The following is a 17,257-nucleotide window of genomic DNA, read 5'->3' as shown; positions in this document are numbered from 1 at the left end:
TCTGAATTCTGAATCTGAATTCTGAATCTGAATTCTGAATCTGAATTCTGAATCTGAATTCTGAATCTGAATTCTGAATCTGAATTCTGAATCTGAATTCTGAATCTGAATTCTGAATCTGAATTCTGAATCTGAATTCTGAATCTGAATTGTGAATCTGAATTCTGAATCTGAATTCTGAATCTGAATTCTGAATCTGAATTCTGAATCTGAATTCTGAATCTGAATTCTGAATCTGAATTCTGAATCTGAATTCTGAATCTGAATTCTGAATCTGAATTCTGAATCTGAATTCTGAATCTGAATTCTGAATCTGAATTCTGAATCTGAATTCTGAATCTGAATTCTGAATCTGAATTCTGAATCTGAATTCTGAATCTGAATTCTGAATCTGAATTCTGAATCTGAATTCTGAATCTGAATTCTGAATCTGAATTCTGAATCTGAATTCTGAATCTGAATTCTGAATCTGAATTCGGAATCTGAATTCTGAATCTGAATTCTGAATCTGAATTCTCAATCTGAATTTTAAATCAGAATTCTGAATTTGAATCCTGAATCTGAATTTCGAATTCTGAATCTGAATTCTAAATCTGAATCAGAATCTGAATTCTGAATCTGAATTTTCAATTCTGAATCTGAATTCTGAATCTGAATTCTGAATCTTATTTCTGAATCTGAATTCTGAATCTGAATTCTGAATTCTAAATCTGAATTCTGAATCTGAATTCTGATTCTGAATTCTGAATCTGGATTCTGAATCTGAATTCTGAATCTGAATTCTGAATCTGAATTCTGAATTCTGAATTCTGAATTCTGAATCTGAATCTGTACTTTTGGACTGGAAACTATTGATAGTGATTAATTGTTATAAAAAAATGAACCGAGCTAAGGCTTCAAAAGATTTTCCCGAAAGTTCAAAATTTTCCCACCAGAGGCCGAGTTAGCTTGCAAAATTCGAAATCTCAAAGCCAACTACAGCCAAACACGTAACACGTGTTCAAAAGCACATTTTCAACTCTGTTGCATAGATGTGGTTTTAACGACAAAATATAGTTCGAATAATAACCAAATCAGTTGCTCAAGAAAACTTTTAAAGCTACATATGAATACATTTCACAGTTTATCATGCTATTTTGAGAGACTAGGCAGCATGTGCCAGGCCAAGGGTTCTACGGAAATAGAAAAAAAACACCTCTGAAGGAATATTCGAAAAACTACATAAACTAAAACAACCACTTTCCGAACAATTTCAAAATATATTTATTTGCACAAATTTATCACAGAATGAATCCAAAAATAAATTCACACGAAAACTTCTGTTTCAATAAATTCACTTGATGAATGGTAGATAAAGTTATGAAAATAGTTTAACATTTGTATTGGATAGTAAGAAGAAAAATTTAAGCCTTAGCTTTTCTACTGCTCGTCCGGCTCGGTTTGATTTCACCTGATGTATTGATTCGTGTGGCTTTCCGCTCAACGGATGTTTTCGTCGATCTGGTGGATGTTCGTTCCCGAACGGCAGCTTTATTTTTTTCCTTCGGGGCATGTTCGATCATATGAATCTAGAATAAAAGTTTATTTTTATTACATATTACATATCAAATATAAAAACTTCAAACTTGTAAAATACCTTCAAATCTTGCGCTCGATTGAACGATTTGCTGCAATTTGAGCACCGATGCAGCCGCAATTCGTTGTGGGTCTGTTTGTGAGCCTTCAGAGCACTGCTAGTGGGATAGCTCTCGCGGCATTTGTCGCAATTGAATTTTGCTGCCACGTGGGATAGTTTATGGGTGGCCAGAAGCTCTTGCGTCTTGAATATCTGATCGCATTTTCCGCAAGCCAGCTTTCCTTTGCTGGGATCACTGTGGGCAGCTTTTACGTGAACTTTAAGGGTGGATTTCAAGGGAAACTTCTTGTTACACTGCACACAGGGTAGTTTTGTTCCGGTCTTTTTCGTGGCTTCCTGAAGTCTGCGAGCACGTTTTCTGGGCAAAAGATCCAGTTTGATCGAAATTTTCTCACGTTTACGTTTCGTAGTGGGCTTAGGTTTGGCCTTTACCAGATCAACTGACTTTTGGGGTTTTAACGGTTGTTCCGAATTGTTGACCACGATTTCAGGTTCGACTGCCTGGTCTTCACGCTTGTCTTTTTCGATGTCAGTTGATTGCGGAACAATTATTGGTTCAACGATCAACTCCGGTTCTATAGGTTCGGGAGGCTTGGCAACGGGAGAGATCAAGGTGATGCTGGTTGATGCAGGAATTGTGATTGGAGGATTCAACGAGCTGAGAATTTGTTCAGGTTTTGGAGCAGGCTCAACTATTGCGGGAGGAGCAGGTTTCGGTTTCTTTACTCTTATTTTGATGACTTTTTTCGATGTTGGTTCTTCCAAAGCGGGCTTAGGCTTGGGTTGAGCAATAACGTGGGTCATTACAACGTGCTGTTGGAGTTCCATTTTGGAAGCAAAAGTCTGGGCACAACTGGAGCAAACATGCCGTGAACTGTTGCGAACGTCACATTTCAATATAGCGGGAATCATCTGAAATGGAAGACATATTTAATTAATTTGAAGGTTTAGATTTTTTAAGTTACCAGTTCTCAACCCTACCTTTTCATTCGAAGCCTCCTTGCTCAAATGTGCCGGTACCAATTTGATTGTGACAACATTTTCTGCCCTTTTGCTAGCCGGTTCCGGAGGCCTTTCGCGCGTTCGAGATTCTTCCTCATCGAGGAACAAGCTCGGGTCCACTCCGACCTCCATCTGGGTAACAGCTCCCTCTTCAACCGGTGACGTTCTACGCTCAGCTTTTGCGATCGCTGCAGCTATATTGGTGGTTATTCTGATCGAACTCACAGGCTTCGATGGCTCCGATAAGGCGTTCGATTTCTGAGGGCTCACTGGCGGTGTCTGTAATACTGGGCGAATGGTCAAACCGCTTGGCATCGTCGTCACAATCGGGGGGTTGCATGCAGCTGTAAACTTATTGAACGCTTCTTGACCGATGTAGGATTTCAGCAGCTGGATCAGGTCGCTGTCTTTGAGCAGGTTCGGATTGGAGAGAATCTCTCGGAATGTGGTATTCTTCAATCTTTGCATCAGAATGTCGAAAGTAGCCCTCGGATCATGATCGGCCCATTTCAATGCCTTCAAGATCAATTTGAGCAGTTCCTGGTCTTTGATCAGTAAACCAAGTTTCAAATCACTATACGAAACAATCGAAACATCCGGTTTGATCAGTTTAACCGGTTGCAAGTTTAAACCCAAAGCCGAATCCGCCTGGTTGGTGGTAATTTGCTCATCTACAACTTGCTTTAGTAGATTGAAATCAATTTTTTGTCCCGGAGTTGTGCCCGAAGGTCCCGCTACGGATATTGTGGTGCCACCGGATGTTATCGCAGTAGGAGAGAGTTTATTTAACTGTTGAATGGCGTTGATGGGGCTGTTGTAATGTTGGGCCAAGTTGGCACGGATGCATTTGAACCACCCCAGATAGGCTTCTTCCGTCTTTTTGGCCAAGATGGCAAACTTGTCGATACTTTCGATTTTGATGAAACACGTGGCACACAGGCATTTCGGGAGATCATCGTGTAGGGATATCTGTAAAAATGAGATTTTTTGAAAAATAAATTTAAAATTTATTTTTTTTTGTTATTTATTTGAAACTTAAAGGAGCTAAAATATTTTTTATGTTTATGCCTATTGTAAAAATTTCTACTTTCACATCATCGCACACAGGGGAAAACGATGTAAAAAGGTGATCAAAATTGTTTACGCCAAAACGGAGCGTTTTAGACCCATAGTGTCTTCGAAACATTTTATCTACATTAAAAGCACTTTAAAATGAGCTTTTGATAAAAATGATTAAATCACCTAGCAGTGAGATAGAAAAAATATTTTTTGTATTTTTCATTTTAGAGCACTTATGTCTTTGGCAAGTTTTTATATTGTAAAAAATGTAGCAATTTTGTCGAAGACGTCAACATCGTAGAATCCAACCCAAAAAAGTTAGAAGGGTTCAAAATAAAAAAAAAATGTTTTTATAAAAATTTTCAGTATTCTAACGATTTCTTTTCAGGCCGAGCTTATTCAAGGAAAATATGTTTGAAAGAGTTTTGAGTCACTTAAAATCGAACAGTTTTGTGGAACACACCTTATAAAAATATTCAGACTGAAACGAGTTAGATCGGAAAAATAAGAAAAAATAGCTGTTTTCGAACACCTGTATCTTTCTAGTTCGGTTGAGTTCGGTTCATTTTTTGGTTGCATTGGAATCAGGCAGGTTTAAACTTTGTAAAAACATGGAGTTTACAATGTTAAGTTGTTTATTTTGAAACTTTATAAATGATTAAAGTGAGCACCGTTGTGATAATGGTTCCTGAAGAAATTACGAAATATAACGGAAAAGCGTATATACATAGGTATCTCTTTTTGCTAACGGTTCCTCAGAATATCGAGATATTCTTATGAGAAAAGAAAATTTCGCATACAATAAAAAAAATTCAAGATTATTTTTCAAATCATTTTATTTTTGATTAATTTGTTTGAAATAACATCATGGCTACAATCAGCAGCCCTTCAACACCCAATTTTATTGACGCCTCGGCCCTTTGCCTTGGCACTTCTTGCCAGTAGCCAATCTGAAATGTGAATAAAAAATATAATGTTTTTATTGAGCTTGAAAGTATTCCCAACCTTCATTAAAATCAAATTTCAACGAAAACTTACCATTAAGAATATCTGAATCACATTGACATTGAAGTAACTTTACAATTGGTTAGTGCTTCTGACGACGATGAAATAGATGACTGGTGGAATGAATATGTTCGTTATTTTTTCACAATGCCGTTTCTTCTATTTTTCAAAAGAACATCGTATGAAAACTGAAAGATTTTCATTAGACTCTTATGAAAAAAAAACAAACTATTTTACACTCTAAAAAGCGGTTCATAAGATGCATCTTATGAACATTAGAATAAAAATTTGCCTGAGTGTAATAATGAAAAATGCACAGCCAAGATGGAATTATTTGACATATTAGTGGCTAATCTCCATTCATTAGTGATTTCTCGCTAGGTCCCCAAGTAACACACAAAACTCCGATTGGTTTTATAAAATTCATACGATAGTTTATAAACGATGTATATATAATACCTTTTATTGGATTGTAAAGCATTCAAGGAAACCCATTTTACAACAAGTCTCCACGACATCAACAAGCGTATTGTATATCGAATTTATATAATCACATTAAAATTTTCTGATATAATTTCTATTTGGCACTTTGAGTACCCTATAACACATTTTTATATTAGAAAAAATAATCGATTTGAAAATGTATATGAATACCTTCCTATGAACCCGTTTCGATTTATAAAATCCCTTTTAAACTAATTTGTAGTATTCGTGTTCTTATACGGTCATTACAAGTCGCTTGGATTTTAAACTTGTCAATAAACATCTTGTCGTGTCGTCTAGAAACCGTTTACCGTTAACCGGAACAAAAGCGCCTATAGACTGTAAGAGTTTTATTGAAGTTATTCGTACGAATTATTTGTTTACAAAAGTAAGTCGTCTCGCCGTCGGCCAAAACGTCAACAATAGTATGTTTTGTGGTGGAAATATGGGATAATCTGTATTCTCGCTGCTTCTGGGAGTGAAAAAGGACTAAATTCAGCACTCCAAATGTTTGGAAAATAAAAATACATGCTGTATTATTTATAATCTGCTGAGAGTAGTGTTATGAAATCTCATGTGAAAGTGTTTTTTTTGCCCTAAGCCACATTTAATTGTGATTTTTCAAAAATATTAAACGCAAAATAATCTGTGGAAAGTATATTAGGTGCTACGAAAAGGCCCTTGGAGCCAAAGGGGTATAAGTGCATTAAAGCTGATTTCGAGAAAACACGCTTTTAAGTTGTTGTGTTTCGTCATTTTCCGTATATTTTTCGATAATTTATATTTTCCTTTCGAATGTTAAAGTATGTAGATAAAATTCTAAAAATCTGAAAAAATCAGCCATTACAGTTTTAAATATGAAAAATTGTTTGGCATCATTAACTCAAAATCTACCATTTTGTCACTTATACCACAGAGAACAGACATACGAGCTAGCCCACGAAACTTGTGTAAAATTTTCAACGATAGTTTTGAACAAATTTTTTGTTTTTTGGCTGGGCCTTTTCGAAAACTGGCCACCTGAAAATTTGATTTGAAACTTTTGAACAGCGCAATAGATGGCACTATTTCAAGTCAATTTCTAACGTATTTTTTGAATATCGGCATTTGAAATTTTACACACTTTTTGGAAGATTTTTTGTTCGAGCTTGTACGTCTGTTCTCTTTGCTTATACCCCTTTGGCTCTGAGGGCCTCGAATGTATTTATTGTAGAATGGTTTTCAACTCAATAAAAAAAATTTAAAAAAAAAAAAAACATTTGAAAAGTTTCATTCAGTGTTAATTTATTGTTCTACCGCAAACATCCTTTGAATCAGAAAGATTTTATTAGGTACATGTATCACTCTTTTGTAAATATTTCTTAGAGGGCCTACAGACTTTTTGTATTTATAAGATTCCTTAAAATGATTTTATAAAACCCATCAAGCCTAAAACAGCTTTGTTGGAATGACTCATATAGTGTTTTCGTGACGATTTTGTTTGTTTATTCAGAGAAAGTTTTGCCCTGCGCCAGTGCAGAAAAACGAAAACGGCAATAGATTACTACATAACTTTGCGGTTTATAGAATTCCTTCAAGCTACCTTTCAAGATTACAAAATCTTTTATAAGACGAAAAAGTTATTTAAAAGCTAATCAGTATGAATTAGAGATGTACCGAATAGTGGTATTCGGCGAACGGCCTAATACCGAATATTGACCATTTCAACTATTCGGCCAAATGAATATTCGGCCGAATATTCGGTCGAATATTCTGTTGAGTTTCCAATAGAAAAACTTCTATTTCTACTGCTATTTCTAATAGAAATCTTATATCTCTGCCATTTTTTTTATTTTGACAATTTTTTTTAAATTTTGTTTTAAAGGGTGATACGGTCAAAATTTGGTCAAGGGAAAACGCGTGTAAATCAGGGAAATCGTTTATTTAAAAAATCAAATTAAATTTCTCTATCAAGTTTAATCAGTATAAAATTTAGGAAAAATATTCAGTTAGGCTTCCGCTTTTCCAAATCCGAATTGCCGGGCCTTACGCTTAACCCTTGCTATCAGATTTTGTACAGCCACCTTGTCCACCTTCTTCGCCGCAGAAAGTCAGTTTGCCTTGAACTGCTGCTCGTCCTTAGCCGTTTTTTGGTCTTCTTTAGGTTCAGCTTGACAATAGCTGTATTTCTCAATTGGGCGGAGCTCTAGCGTGTTGGGAGGGTTCTTGTCTTTGGGAACCACCTGCACGTTGTTGGCGGCATACCACTACATGGCCTTTTTACCGTAATGGCAAGATGCCAAATCCGGCCAAAACAGTACGGAACAACCGTGTTTCTTCAGAAAAGGCAGCAGACGTTTATTCAAACACTCTTTCAAGTAAATTTCTTGGTTGACAGTCCCGGAAGCTATGAAAATGCTGCTTTTCAAGCCACAGGTACAGATGGCTTGCCAAACCAGATATTTCCTCGCGAACTTGTACAGTTTCATGTGCTCTGAAATACCTGCTACCTTTCCCCTTCCTTTTGCCGTATAAAACTCCTGTCCCGGAAGCTGCTTGTAGTCGGCTTTGACGTAGGTTTCGTCGTCCATTACCACCCCAGCTAACATGAAATCGTAATGAAAATGATAATCCAAATCCGATATTAAGACATTTTCGATAACCATCGTAAACAAGTTGGTATTTCGGGATTTTCTATCATTCATTTACGGCAAGCTTTGCCCAAAAATAGTTGAGTCGGATAGCAGTTTAGTCAATTCGTAAATATGTCTCCAAAAGGTTAGGAATATGCTGATTCGACAATTACGATTTGAGTAAACTAATTTACGATAAATGGGCGGTTTTTTCTTCCTTTGACCGGTTCGTAGAAAAAAATCTCACCTATAGAGCTATAGCGCGGATCAAGTCAAGTGATGAGTTGGCATCGTGGTAAGGTACCGGACTACGAACTCGAAGGACTGGAGTTCAATTCTCGGTCGGTGAAATTTTTTTTCGTTTTACTCAACTTGGAATCGTTTATTTTGCTTTTCGTGGGGAAATCGAATCTTGTCATTGTAGATATATTGCCTCCACTTTTGTAGCTATATGCCATTTTGGTAAGTTTAATACAATCTTTTCATCTGGTATAATTGTTTGAATAATCTTGTTGTTCCTGCGATATACCTTCATAAATGTTTGCTGGGCACGCAGTCAAACTTCGTCAGCATCGTCGTGTACAGCCTCCGGGATCGCGCTTTGGCCGTCGTATTTTGTTTATCATCGCGATTTGTAGTCACTACCTTCTTGTAAGTCGAAAGTCCGGCTCGTTTTTTGGTTCGATGCACGGTTGTAGACGATACACCCAGCTTATTTGCGGCATCTCGGAGAGAGAGGTTAGGGTTTCACTTGAAACTACCGGCAACTCTCTTTGTCGTCTCAGCGGCTCCGGTTTTCGATTTCCCCCCGATCCAGACTTCCTGGCTGTCGATAAACGTTCTTCAAACACTTAATTACATTTGTAACGGTTAATTTGGCAACTTTTAGCGATTTTGCCAGCTTTGCGTGCGAGTAGCTCGGATGAGCAAAATTTTGATACGCTGCTCTTCTTCCTTGGACGGCATTTTGACAACTGAAGAGTAAATTCCAAATTAAAATAGGAGCAACACACACACACACACCTTCAAAATGAGGGGTCTTCAGGTTTTTAAAATGCAAAATTGAAAGAAATACGTCAAGTTGATATTGACCAAATTTTGACCGTATCACCCTTTAGGATAGCGTTTTCCGCGCAAGTCTTGAAAATTATCCTTCTGAAAATGGCGGAGCAGCAGCATCAATTGGGTACATTTAGTGGTATGAATAAGGTTTAGCAATTGCTTCGGTAGCTTTTACTTAGCTCGAAATCAATCAAAGCAAAAGTCCAAAGCATTTGCTTAGTTTGGTATGAATAAACATTTGCTTAGCGGATGTGTACTAAAGTCTTAGAACATAGCTTTTGCTTCGAAAAATAGAGCTATCCATCCAGCAGAATCTAAAGTTTTCTAAAGTAAAATGAAAGAAGACGATCAGAAAATTGAAAAGTACGGCTAAAGTAGCCTTGAAGTCGACAAAGCGGGTGATGGATGTAAGAACGACCGGATTTTTTTGTTAATGCGTGCTCGTATGTTGATGTTTAAAGAAAGATGGATGTCAAACAAAATATGGCCTAACTTTAATATTTATCATAAGCTCTCCCACATGTATTCGGATCGGGATAATCCGATGTATAAAAAAAATAGGCAATAGGCGCGCATTTTAATTTAGATTTTTTTTAAATCTTAGGATTATAAAAAAATATATAAAAATGAGAGATCTGTATAATGTTTTAAATTATTACAATTTATTTCTTACTTTGAGCCTATTGGGACTTCTTCCACTATAGCCGGATTTTTTTTAATTTGAAATATTTACTAATTGATTTGTTTATTGTCATCTTAGACGAATGATTTTATACAACGACAGGAATATGAAAAAGTTGAGTTATCACTTCGATTTTTCTTTATCCATGTTGAAAATACCTTTTTGAATTGTTTTGAAGTGAAATATTGCTAATTTGATAAGTTCATGACGTTATTAAAGCATTTTTTATTGGAAAAGTCTGCTACCGAGCATGCTTAGAAAATAAAGCAATTGCTATGAGATTTGTCGAGCAATTGCTTCAGATTTGAGCTTTATTCATACCAAACTAGCTTGTTCTAAAAGTAAAAGCTCCTGACTGATACCGTATTTTTTTTCACCTGGAGGCAAACTAGAGGCAACCTAGGTTCGCTCTAACTGCTGTCATCGTGCTCATTTATTGCTCGAGAGGCAACCTAGGTTCGCTCGAAAAACGGACGGAGTCGCCCTGAGAAGAAAGTCAGTTTTGCGAGAAGTTCACCAATACTCTCAACGTTGTTGTCAAAACATTAAACAGCTGTTTTTGGCTGAAAGGAAAACAGTTGAAATAATGAACGGGAAAATGATTATTGCCGCGATTTTGAACCTCTCAGCCAAGCAAAATCGTACTATCTGCTGTCCAGTGCAATCCGGACACGAAAAAAGGCAATCCGGATGTGAAGAACCGAATGAAGAAATCCAGAAGGGAGAACAAAATGACAGCTGCATGTAAACATTGCGCTCGTTCTCACGCACACCTACGTATGGAATAACTCGAAACCCGAAACTCGTTTTTTTTTATTCTGACGGTTCCAGAGCCAAATCCGGAATAAAAAAAAAATACGCCATGAGAAAACAGCTGTCAAAAAAACTTTATTCATAACAACCGAAGCAATTGCTTTAAGCGACTGCTCGACTGCTCGATTCAGTTTAGCAAAAGCAATTACTAAGTTTTTTTTCATACCACACATTGTATTGGTTTGAATAAAAACATATGCCACTGATGTAATATATGATTAAATTTAAAAAACATATGTCTTATTAAAAATAAAAAGGAAAAAAAATGCATTTAACTGCTCAAATTAATTTTTATGAATATTTGAATCTACAATTTACGTTCATGGGGATCAGCATTATGGTAAAAACAGCCATACGAATGATTGACTAAAAATTCCTGTTGGATTCTGGAAGCTGATGCGATCGCTAAATCAGCCATTTATCCATTTGTGCAACGTATAATTAGATTGTTGGCTTGGTTGTATTTTCGGGTCAGAACCAAACAATCATATTTATGGTCCTGTATACGCGTAATATAACTGATAAATCTATATATTTTTTTCCAAAATGCTGTCGAATACCAACGAAATATCATCAGCAAATAATCTTCTACCTTTTCCTTCTGGTACATCAGGAAGATCAGAAGTAAAAATATTGTATAAAATTGGCCCAAGTATACTACCCTGCGGGACACCAGCTCTAATGGGTGTCCTTTCAGAGCATAAATTTTGATAGCTTACTTGTAAAGTTCGGCTAGTCATATAATTTTGAATAATTTTGGTGAGATATTTAGCTTAGAGATTTAGCTACTAAACCTTTGTGCCAAACAGCTTTTTCAATGTCTAGAAGAGCAACACCAGTTGAATAACCTTCAGATTTGCTAGCGTTAATCATATAAGTTACACTCAAAAGTTGATGTGTAGTAGAATGTCCATGACGAAAACCAAATTGTTCATCAGGGAAAATAGAATTCTGATTAATGTGAATCATCATTCTATTCAAAATAACTTTCTCAAATAGTTTACTTAAAGAAGGAAGCAAACTAATTGGTCGATAACTTGAAGTCTCTGAAGCACTTTTTCCAGGTTTCAAAATTGGAGTTACTTTGCCATTTTTTCCATTTATTGGGAAAATAAGCCAAGTGAAAACATTTTTTGAAGATTTTAACTAAAAAATTTAAAGTGCTTTCGGGTAACTTTTTAATAAGAATATAGAAAATCTCATCTTCCCCCGGTGCTTTCATATTTTAAATTTTTTGAAAATCAATTTAAGTTCATCAATATTTGTCTCACAAGAACTTTCAAATACATTTTGTTTAGAAAGAATATCATCAAATTCTAGGGAAATTTGAGCATCAATTGGATTTACAACGTTTAAATTAAAATCATGAGCATACTCAAACTGTTGGGCTAATTTTTGAGATTTTTCTGCGTTAGTTAAAAGAAGTTTATCTCCATCCTCAAAGTAGGAATTGGCTTCTGGGGCTTTTTCAGAATTTTAGTTAATTTCAAAAATGGCTTTGAGTAGGGTTTTATGTCCTCTACTGCTTTTGCACAATTTTCATTACGCTTAAAATTTAAACGACGTTTGATCTCTTTTTGAAGGTCGCAATAAATAAATTTAAAATAAGGATCCCTAGTTCGTGGATATTGGCGTCGACGAATGTTTTTCAGTCGTATCAAAAACTGAAGATCATCATCAATTAAAGGTTGATTAAATTTATGTTTAACTTTGGGTATTGAAGTGGCTTTAGCATTGACTATTGAAGTTGTCAAATTTTTTACAGCCAAATCAATATCTTCAATTGAATTCAGTGGAACGTTTACATCTAAATTACGTTCAATAAAATTCCTATATCGCTCCCAGTCAGCTTTTTGAAAGTTAAAAGTTGATTTTAAAGGGTTTTCAATGGGACTTTGGGATAAAGAAAAAGTTACTGGAAGGTGGTCTGAATCGAGGTCCGCATGAGTAACTAATTGACTACAATGCTCGCCTAAATCCGTTAGAACCAAATCAATTGTGGAAGGATTTCTAATCGAAGAGAAACAAGTATGCCCATTAGGATATTCAACAGTATAATAACCTGCAGAGCAGTCATTAAACAAAATATTCCCATTTGAATTTGATGAAATATTATTCCAAGATCGTAGTTTTGCATTAAAGTCACCAATAATAAAAAAAATTAGATTTGTTTCGTGTGAGTTTTTGTAAATCTCGCTTCAAAAAATTTTTCCGTTCCAATTCATAATAATTAAACAACTATTTGGATCCATGAGGGACTCGTAAAGTCATAATAATTTTGTTAGCATAATTGAAGGAAGTTTGAAAAGCTTCAAACATTGAATTTGCTTTCAACATAAGTTGCATCATTTCCATTAAATTTTGATGCAAAAATTTTAATTTTTCCTCAGAAATCTCACCCAAATCAACAAAATTGTTAGGATCAGAAAATGAAGGAAAAGAACATGTATTTGAATCTCGGGGACTTCCCCAAGCCTTCGCATGAAGGTTGAGACTCGGTTCTTTCCCATTATTATTAGTTATGCCTGAAGAGGGCAACCCATTTTCAACCACCTCTGAGAACGTCAAACAACGAGTAAGTGGCGCAGAATCAGCACAGGTATCATTAAAATCACTTCGAGCATTACCAAGACGTGATTTCAATGTAGGGTGAGGCTGACTGCGAAGATAAAAAAGGGGAAGAAGGAGAAGAAACTTTTCTGGAAACTTTGGGATTTTTCCTAGAAGCAATAATTTGTCCCTAACGGGACAGTCTATAGAATTCAAGGAATGATTACCTGCGCAATTTGCACACTTGAAAAATTCTGTTTGTGGCTTATCACCACCAAAAAGGCATTTAGATTTTTCATGATCGAATGAGCCGCAAAGCATGAATCTGGCATTCATTCTACAATTTTTAGTGCCATGACAAAAAGCTTGGCAACGACGACATTGCGTAATATTTTGTAGCAAATTGGTAGAAGATTTTCGAAAAGGTTCAAATTTGACTCGATAATGAAACATAAGACGAGCCTTTTCAAGAATTTGCAAATTATTCAACTGATCCTTTTTAAAATGGATCAAATAAAGCTCAGGAGCAAAACCAACACTACTGGTATTATTCGTGTTGGTTCTTTTCCTCATTTGAATTACCTACTTGAATCGGAGAAAAACCTAACAAAGAAATTAATTCAGATGTGATCTCATCCGGTGTCTGATCGCCGGTGGTATCGATAACCATGGGACCAGCATTACCACTTCCGGTCTTTTACGAATCCAATGCGGCACGACTTTTTGCTGTCTTACCGTACACATGTTTGAACCATTGCTAATCCACCTTCAAAAAAACTTTGCGTTTAGATCTTCAAAAAATCATATTATTTGTCCAATTTAAAATCAAAGTAACACAGTAATCATAAGTTTTCTTCTATATCTATTTATTTTTACGATAACCTTGCGTTCGCGTCTTTCACACAATCTCCACAACTTATTTCGTAGGGCTGTTCATCCTAATTGCCTTCCTTAATTAGTGAGAAGCCTGATCATAACAAACCAGTAGCTTTCCACGCGTCTCATCGCTACATCGGACAAGAGTGAGAAAACCCTTTGGCAGTAGTGTTGGAATTCACAGACGGTGGTGGGTGAGTGAACACACACTGCTCAACTCACTCGCTCATCGCTCGATTCGTGATTGTGTGCAATTCTCTTCCCTGCATTTCTCATCCTCTTCCTTACCCACACTTTGTCACAACGACGTGGGGCAATGGCGAACAACTACTCAAATATAGGTACCTACCAGCCATATCAACAATGCTGAACTGGTTTATGAGCAAGAGAGATTTATGTGAAAGGAAACATAGACGATGTAGATAGCATAAAAATATGCTGGCCCGTGAAGGCCAGGCCGTTTTGAGCTTGGGTTGTTGATGTTATGAGCTGGCAATTCTCTTTGGTCCTATCAACTGTTGTTGAGCATGGACACTTTCTGATGATTATTATGATTCTGAAGGAGCTGTAAGCATTGGAATGTTTTTCGTTGCAACTGTTATCAGTAAGGGACGGAATGAAACGCATGAAAGTACAGTGTTGGACTTTCTCGGTGTTGTTGTAGTTGTTTTTGTGTTGCATACAGATACAGTGTTGAATGTTTTTAGTCAGCCAAGGCCACCCAACAGCTCTCAGATGGGGTTTGAATGTATTTGAGGGGGGGTTTTGTGGGTGAGTAGGTAGCAGTAGAGAAGAAGGGCTGCACTTACTCACTTTTCTTCGTCCCAGTCCCCCTCGTGACAGACAAGTGGAAGAAAAGGTAGAGAGTCAACCTCATTTCGCGATACTTCTATACTGTGATGTGGATACTGCACCTAGTAAAAAGGCAGCGCGATTTTCCAATGACGCAGTTCGTGAAATCTCGATTACTCAAATGATTTACTTTTGATACTCACATTCAAACTGAGATAGCGGTTAATCTTGTGGTCCAGCTGAAGGCCACTTCCAAAAATGGGAATCCCACAGGACAGCTCCAGGATATCGGTTCCACAGGTGCGACATTTGCGCTCGAAATTCAATGCCAAACTCATTGCTAACGTTAGCTGACTGTTCGAGAAAATTCAAAATACAACACAGTTTCAAACGAGCGTGTCCCCTTCAAGGAAATTGTTTTCCATTACATCATCCACAAACGTTGTTGAGCGATCACAAAACTGTTTGTCAATATTGAACACTAGTGAGGATCACGATTTTCCCTGCTTCTCTTTGTCACAAACATTCGATTGTTGCAGGCCTTCTTTTAACTTCAACGGTATCCTCAAAATGATCTTCCTTCCAACAATCGCAAGTAGCTCTCAATGATCAAAAGGCTGAGGAAAGCTGTATTCCCCAGGTGTGTTACAAGATTAGCTAGCACTACACTCTTCTGTACACCACTATGAATCCGCGCTCGAAAAACAAACGCGTGCTGTCCGAAGCAAAACGTTGTAAACGATCCAAACGTGCGAAGAGAAATGAGAACTGAGTCGAATGTAATGGGTGAAATATACTACAAACGCTACAAACTATCAGCAGCACACAAATTCAGTTGCTGAGTAGGCTTGTCGTGAATTACAGCAGCAACAGCTCAACCACGTTGCTCTCTCGATTAAATCCCGTACACAACAGCAACAACACCACACAACGCAACTATTCGCTGGCTGGTAGAAAAGTCGTGATTGTGAAACTAAAAGATAGGTGCCTTCTTACATGGCAATCAGTTGCTCATGCGAGCAGGTTTTTCCTTTTTTATTTGCGTTGAACGAGAGTTTACCTACATAGATGTGAGTAGGTGCATTCGAACGAACCCCCCGAACTTTCGATGTGCTCGTGAAGGGGGAGCCATCCGCCCTCGAAAAAGTCAACCGGCGGCAACGCTATTCAAACCGTATGGAGCACATCTCTCAGATTTCCCCTTTTTTTCCCCTCGTTTTGACAGATTTAAGCTTTTTTCCTCAGATTTAAGCTTTCGTCTCCTATGCTCTCAAAGCAAAAAAAGCTTAAATCTGAGGAAAAAAGCTTAAAAACGAGATTCACGAGCACATATTTAAAAGATGTTGGTCACACGATACATAGACAAAACGTGTAACGTTGCAGGGATGTGGAAAAAGTATGCTTTGTGCGCTTGATGGTATTTATGCTCACATGTACGACGTTGCAACTTTCAGGGATTTCGAAAAAGGTTTGCGTGAAAGGTATGATGCAAGTTGGACGATCGCCATAACAGCAACAACAAAAATAACAGCAAAGGACATAATTTTCTTGAACCGTGACTAGGTTTGTGGACACACGGGAGTGGTGTGAACTCAAGCTACTAGTTGATGCACTTAAATTGATTTTCAAAAAAATCAAAAATATGAAAGCTCATGGGGAAGATGGGATTTTCTATATTCTTATTTAAAAGTTGCCTGAAAGCACTTGCAATTTTTTAGTTAAAATCTTCATTAAATGTTTTCATTTGGCTTATTTTCCCAATAAATGAAAAAATGCCAAGGTTATTCCAGTTTTGAAACCTGGAAAAAGTGCTTCAGAGCCTTCAAGTTATCGACCAATTAGTTTGCTTCATTCTTTAATGGGGGGGTTGGGTCTAACACTTTCAAAAAATCGATTTTTTATTTTTTTATTTTTTTATTGTAAAACATTTCAAGAATGTTGTGTCAAATTTTCAAGTCAATTGAAGCAAAACTGTAGAAATTATAGGCCTTTATCTCCTCCTATCTAATACTGCAAGAAAGCAAGAGCAGAAACTTCAAACGCGTTTTTCTCGAAAGCACATTTTTAAAGCCCGTGGACATCGTCATTTGAAAACTACTTATCCGATTCTTTTCAAATTTGGAACATATTTTCTACATATAAAATACCAGACCCCAACGTTTTTCTTTTTCGATTTTTTTACTTTGGGGGGATTTTTTCGTAAAAAATCGTAGTTTTTACTTCAAACAGCCACAAAAATTTCATAAAAAAAATTTTAAGTTAAATAAAAACGTTGGGGTCCAGAAAAACATCTATTAAAAATATTTTGCTCTGATTTTTTGACTTCAGATGATTCTGTGCTGATTTACAATGTCCACCGCAAATCCTGTTTTCTAAAAGGCATCCTCGAAAATGCTCCGTCACCGGTTCATTTTTCAATATTTTTCTACGAAAAAATTACTAAATGTTCTTTTAACAATGCTTTGTATAATGCAAAAAATTTGAATATATTTGTTTGAATGATAGCTCTAGAAAAAAAAACGTGAAAATGGTGTTTTTTTTACCCGTTAGACCCTAAACCCCCCCCTTAAGTAAACTATTTGAGAGAGTTATTTTGAACAGAATGATGATTCACATTAATCAGAATTCTATTTTCCCTGATGAACAATTTGGTTTTCGTCATGGACATTCTACTACACATCAACT

The 17,257-nt window shown here is 36.5% G+C and overlaps 1 protein-coding gene across 1 annotated transcript; it reads right to left on the bottom strand.

The window, feature by feature from the left end:
- Positions 1 to 1,239: 1,239 nt before the first annotated feature.
- On the bottom strand, positions 1,240 to 15,455 carry LOC129744885 (zinc finger protein 236-like). Its single transcript, XM_055737634.1, has 4 exons — positions 14,776 to 15,455; positions 2,618 to 3,607; positions 1,637 to 2,548; positions 1,240 to 1,568 (listed from the first exon to the last, which is right to left on the bottom strand). The coding sequence occupies exons 1-4, from the start codon at positions 14,908 to 14,910 to the stop codon at positions 1,404 to 1,406; spliced, it is 2,202 nt and encodes a 733-aa protein (XP_055593609.1). The 5' UTR covers positions 14,911 to 15,455; the 3' UTR covers positions 1,240 to 1,403.
- Positions 15,456 to 17,257: the final 1,802 nt, after the last annotated feature.

The sequence above is a fragment of the Uranotaenia lowii genome, chromosome 2, assembly GCF_029784155.1.
Source record: "Uranotaenia lowii strain MFRU-FL chromosome 2, ASM2978415v1, whole genome shotgun sequence".
In the NCBI taxonomy this organism is placed as follows: Eukaryota; Metazoa; Arthropoda; class Insecta; order Diptera; family Culicidae; genus Uranotaenia; species Uranotaenia lowii.
Note: the sequence above shows the minus strand (reverse complement) of the source record. Positions and strands in the feature narration are given on the sequence as shown.

Excerpts from the sequence above, each read along its gene's own strand:
- LOC129744885 (XM_055737634.1), bottom strand. The coding sequence starts at position 14,910 with ATGAGTTTGGCATTGAATTTCGAGCGCAAATGTCGCACCTGTGGAACC. Across the intron at positions 2,549-2,617 it reads AGGAGGCTTCGAATGAAAAG|ATGATTCCCGCTATATTGAA; the intron begins GTAGGGTTGAGA and ends CTTCCATTTCAG. Across the intron at positions 1,569-1,636 it reads ATCGAGCGCAAGATTTGAAG|ATTCATATGATCGAACATGC; the intron begins GTATTTTACAAG and ends CTTTTATTCTAG.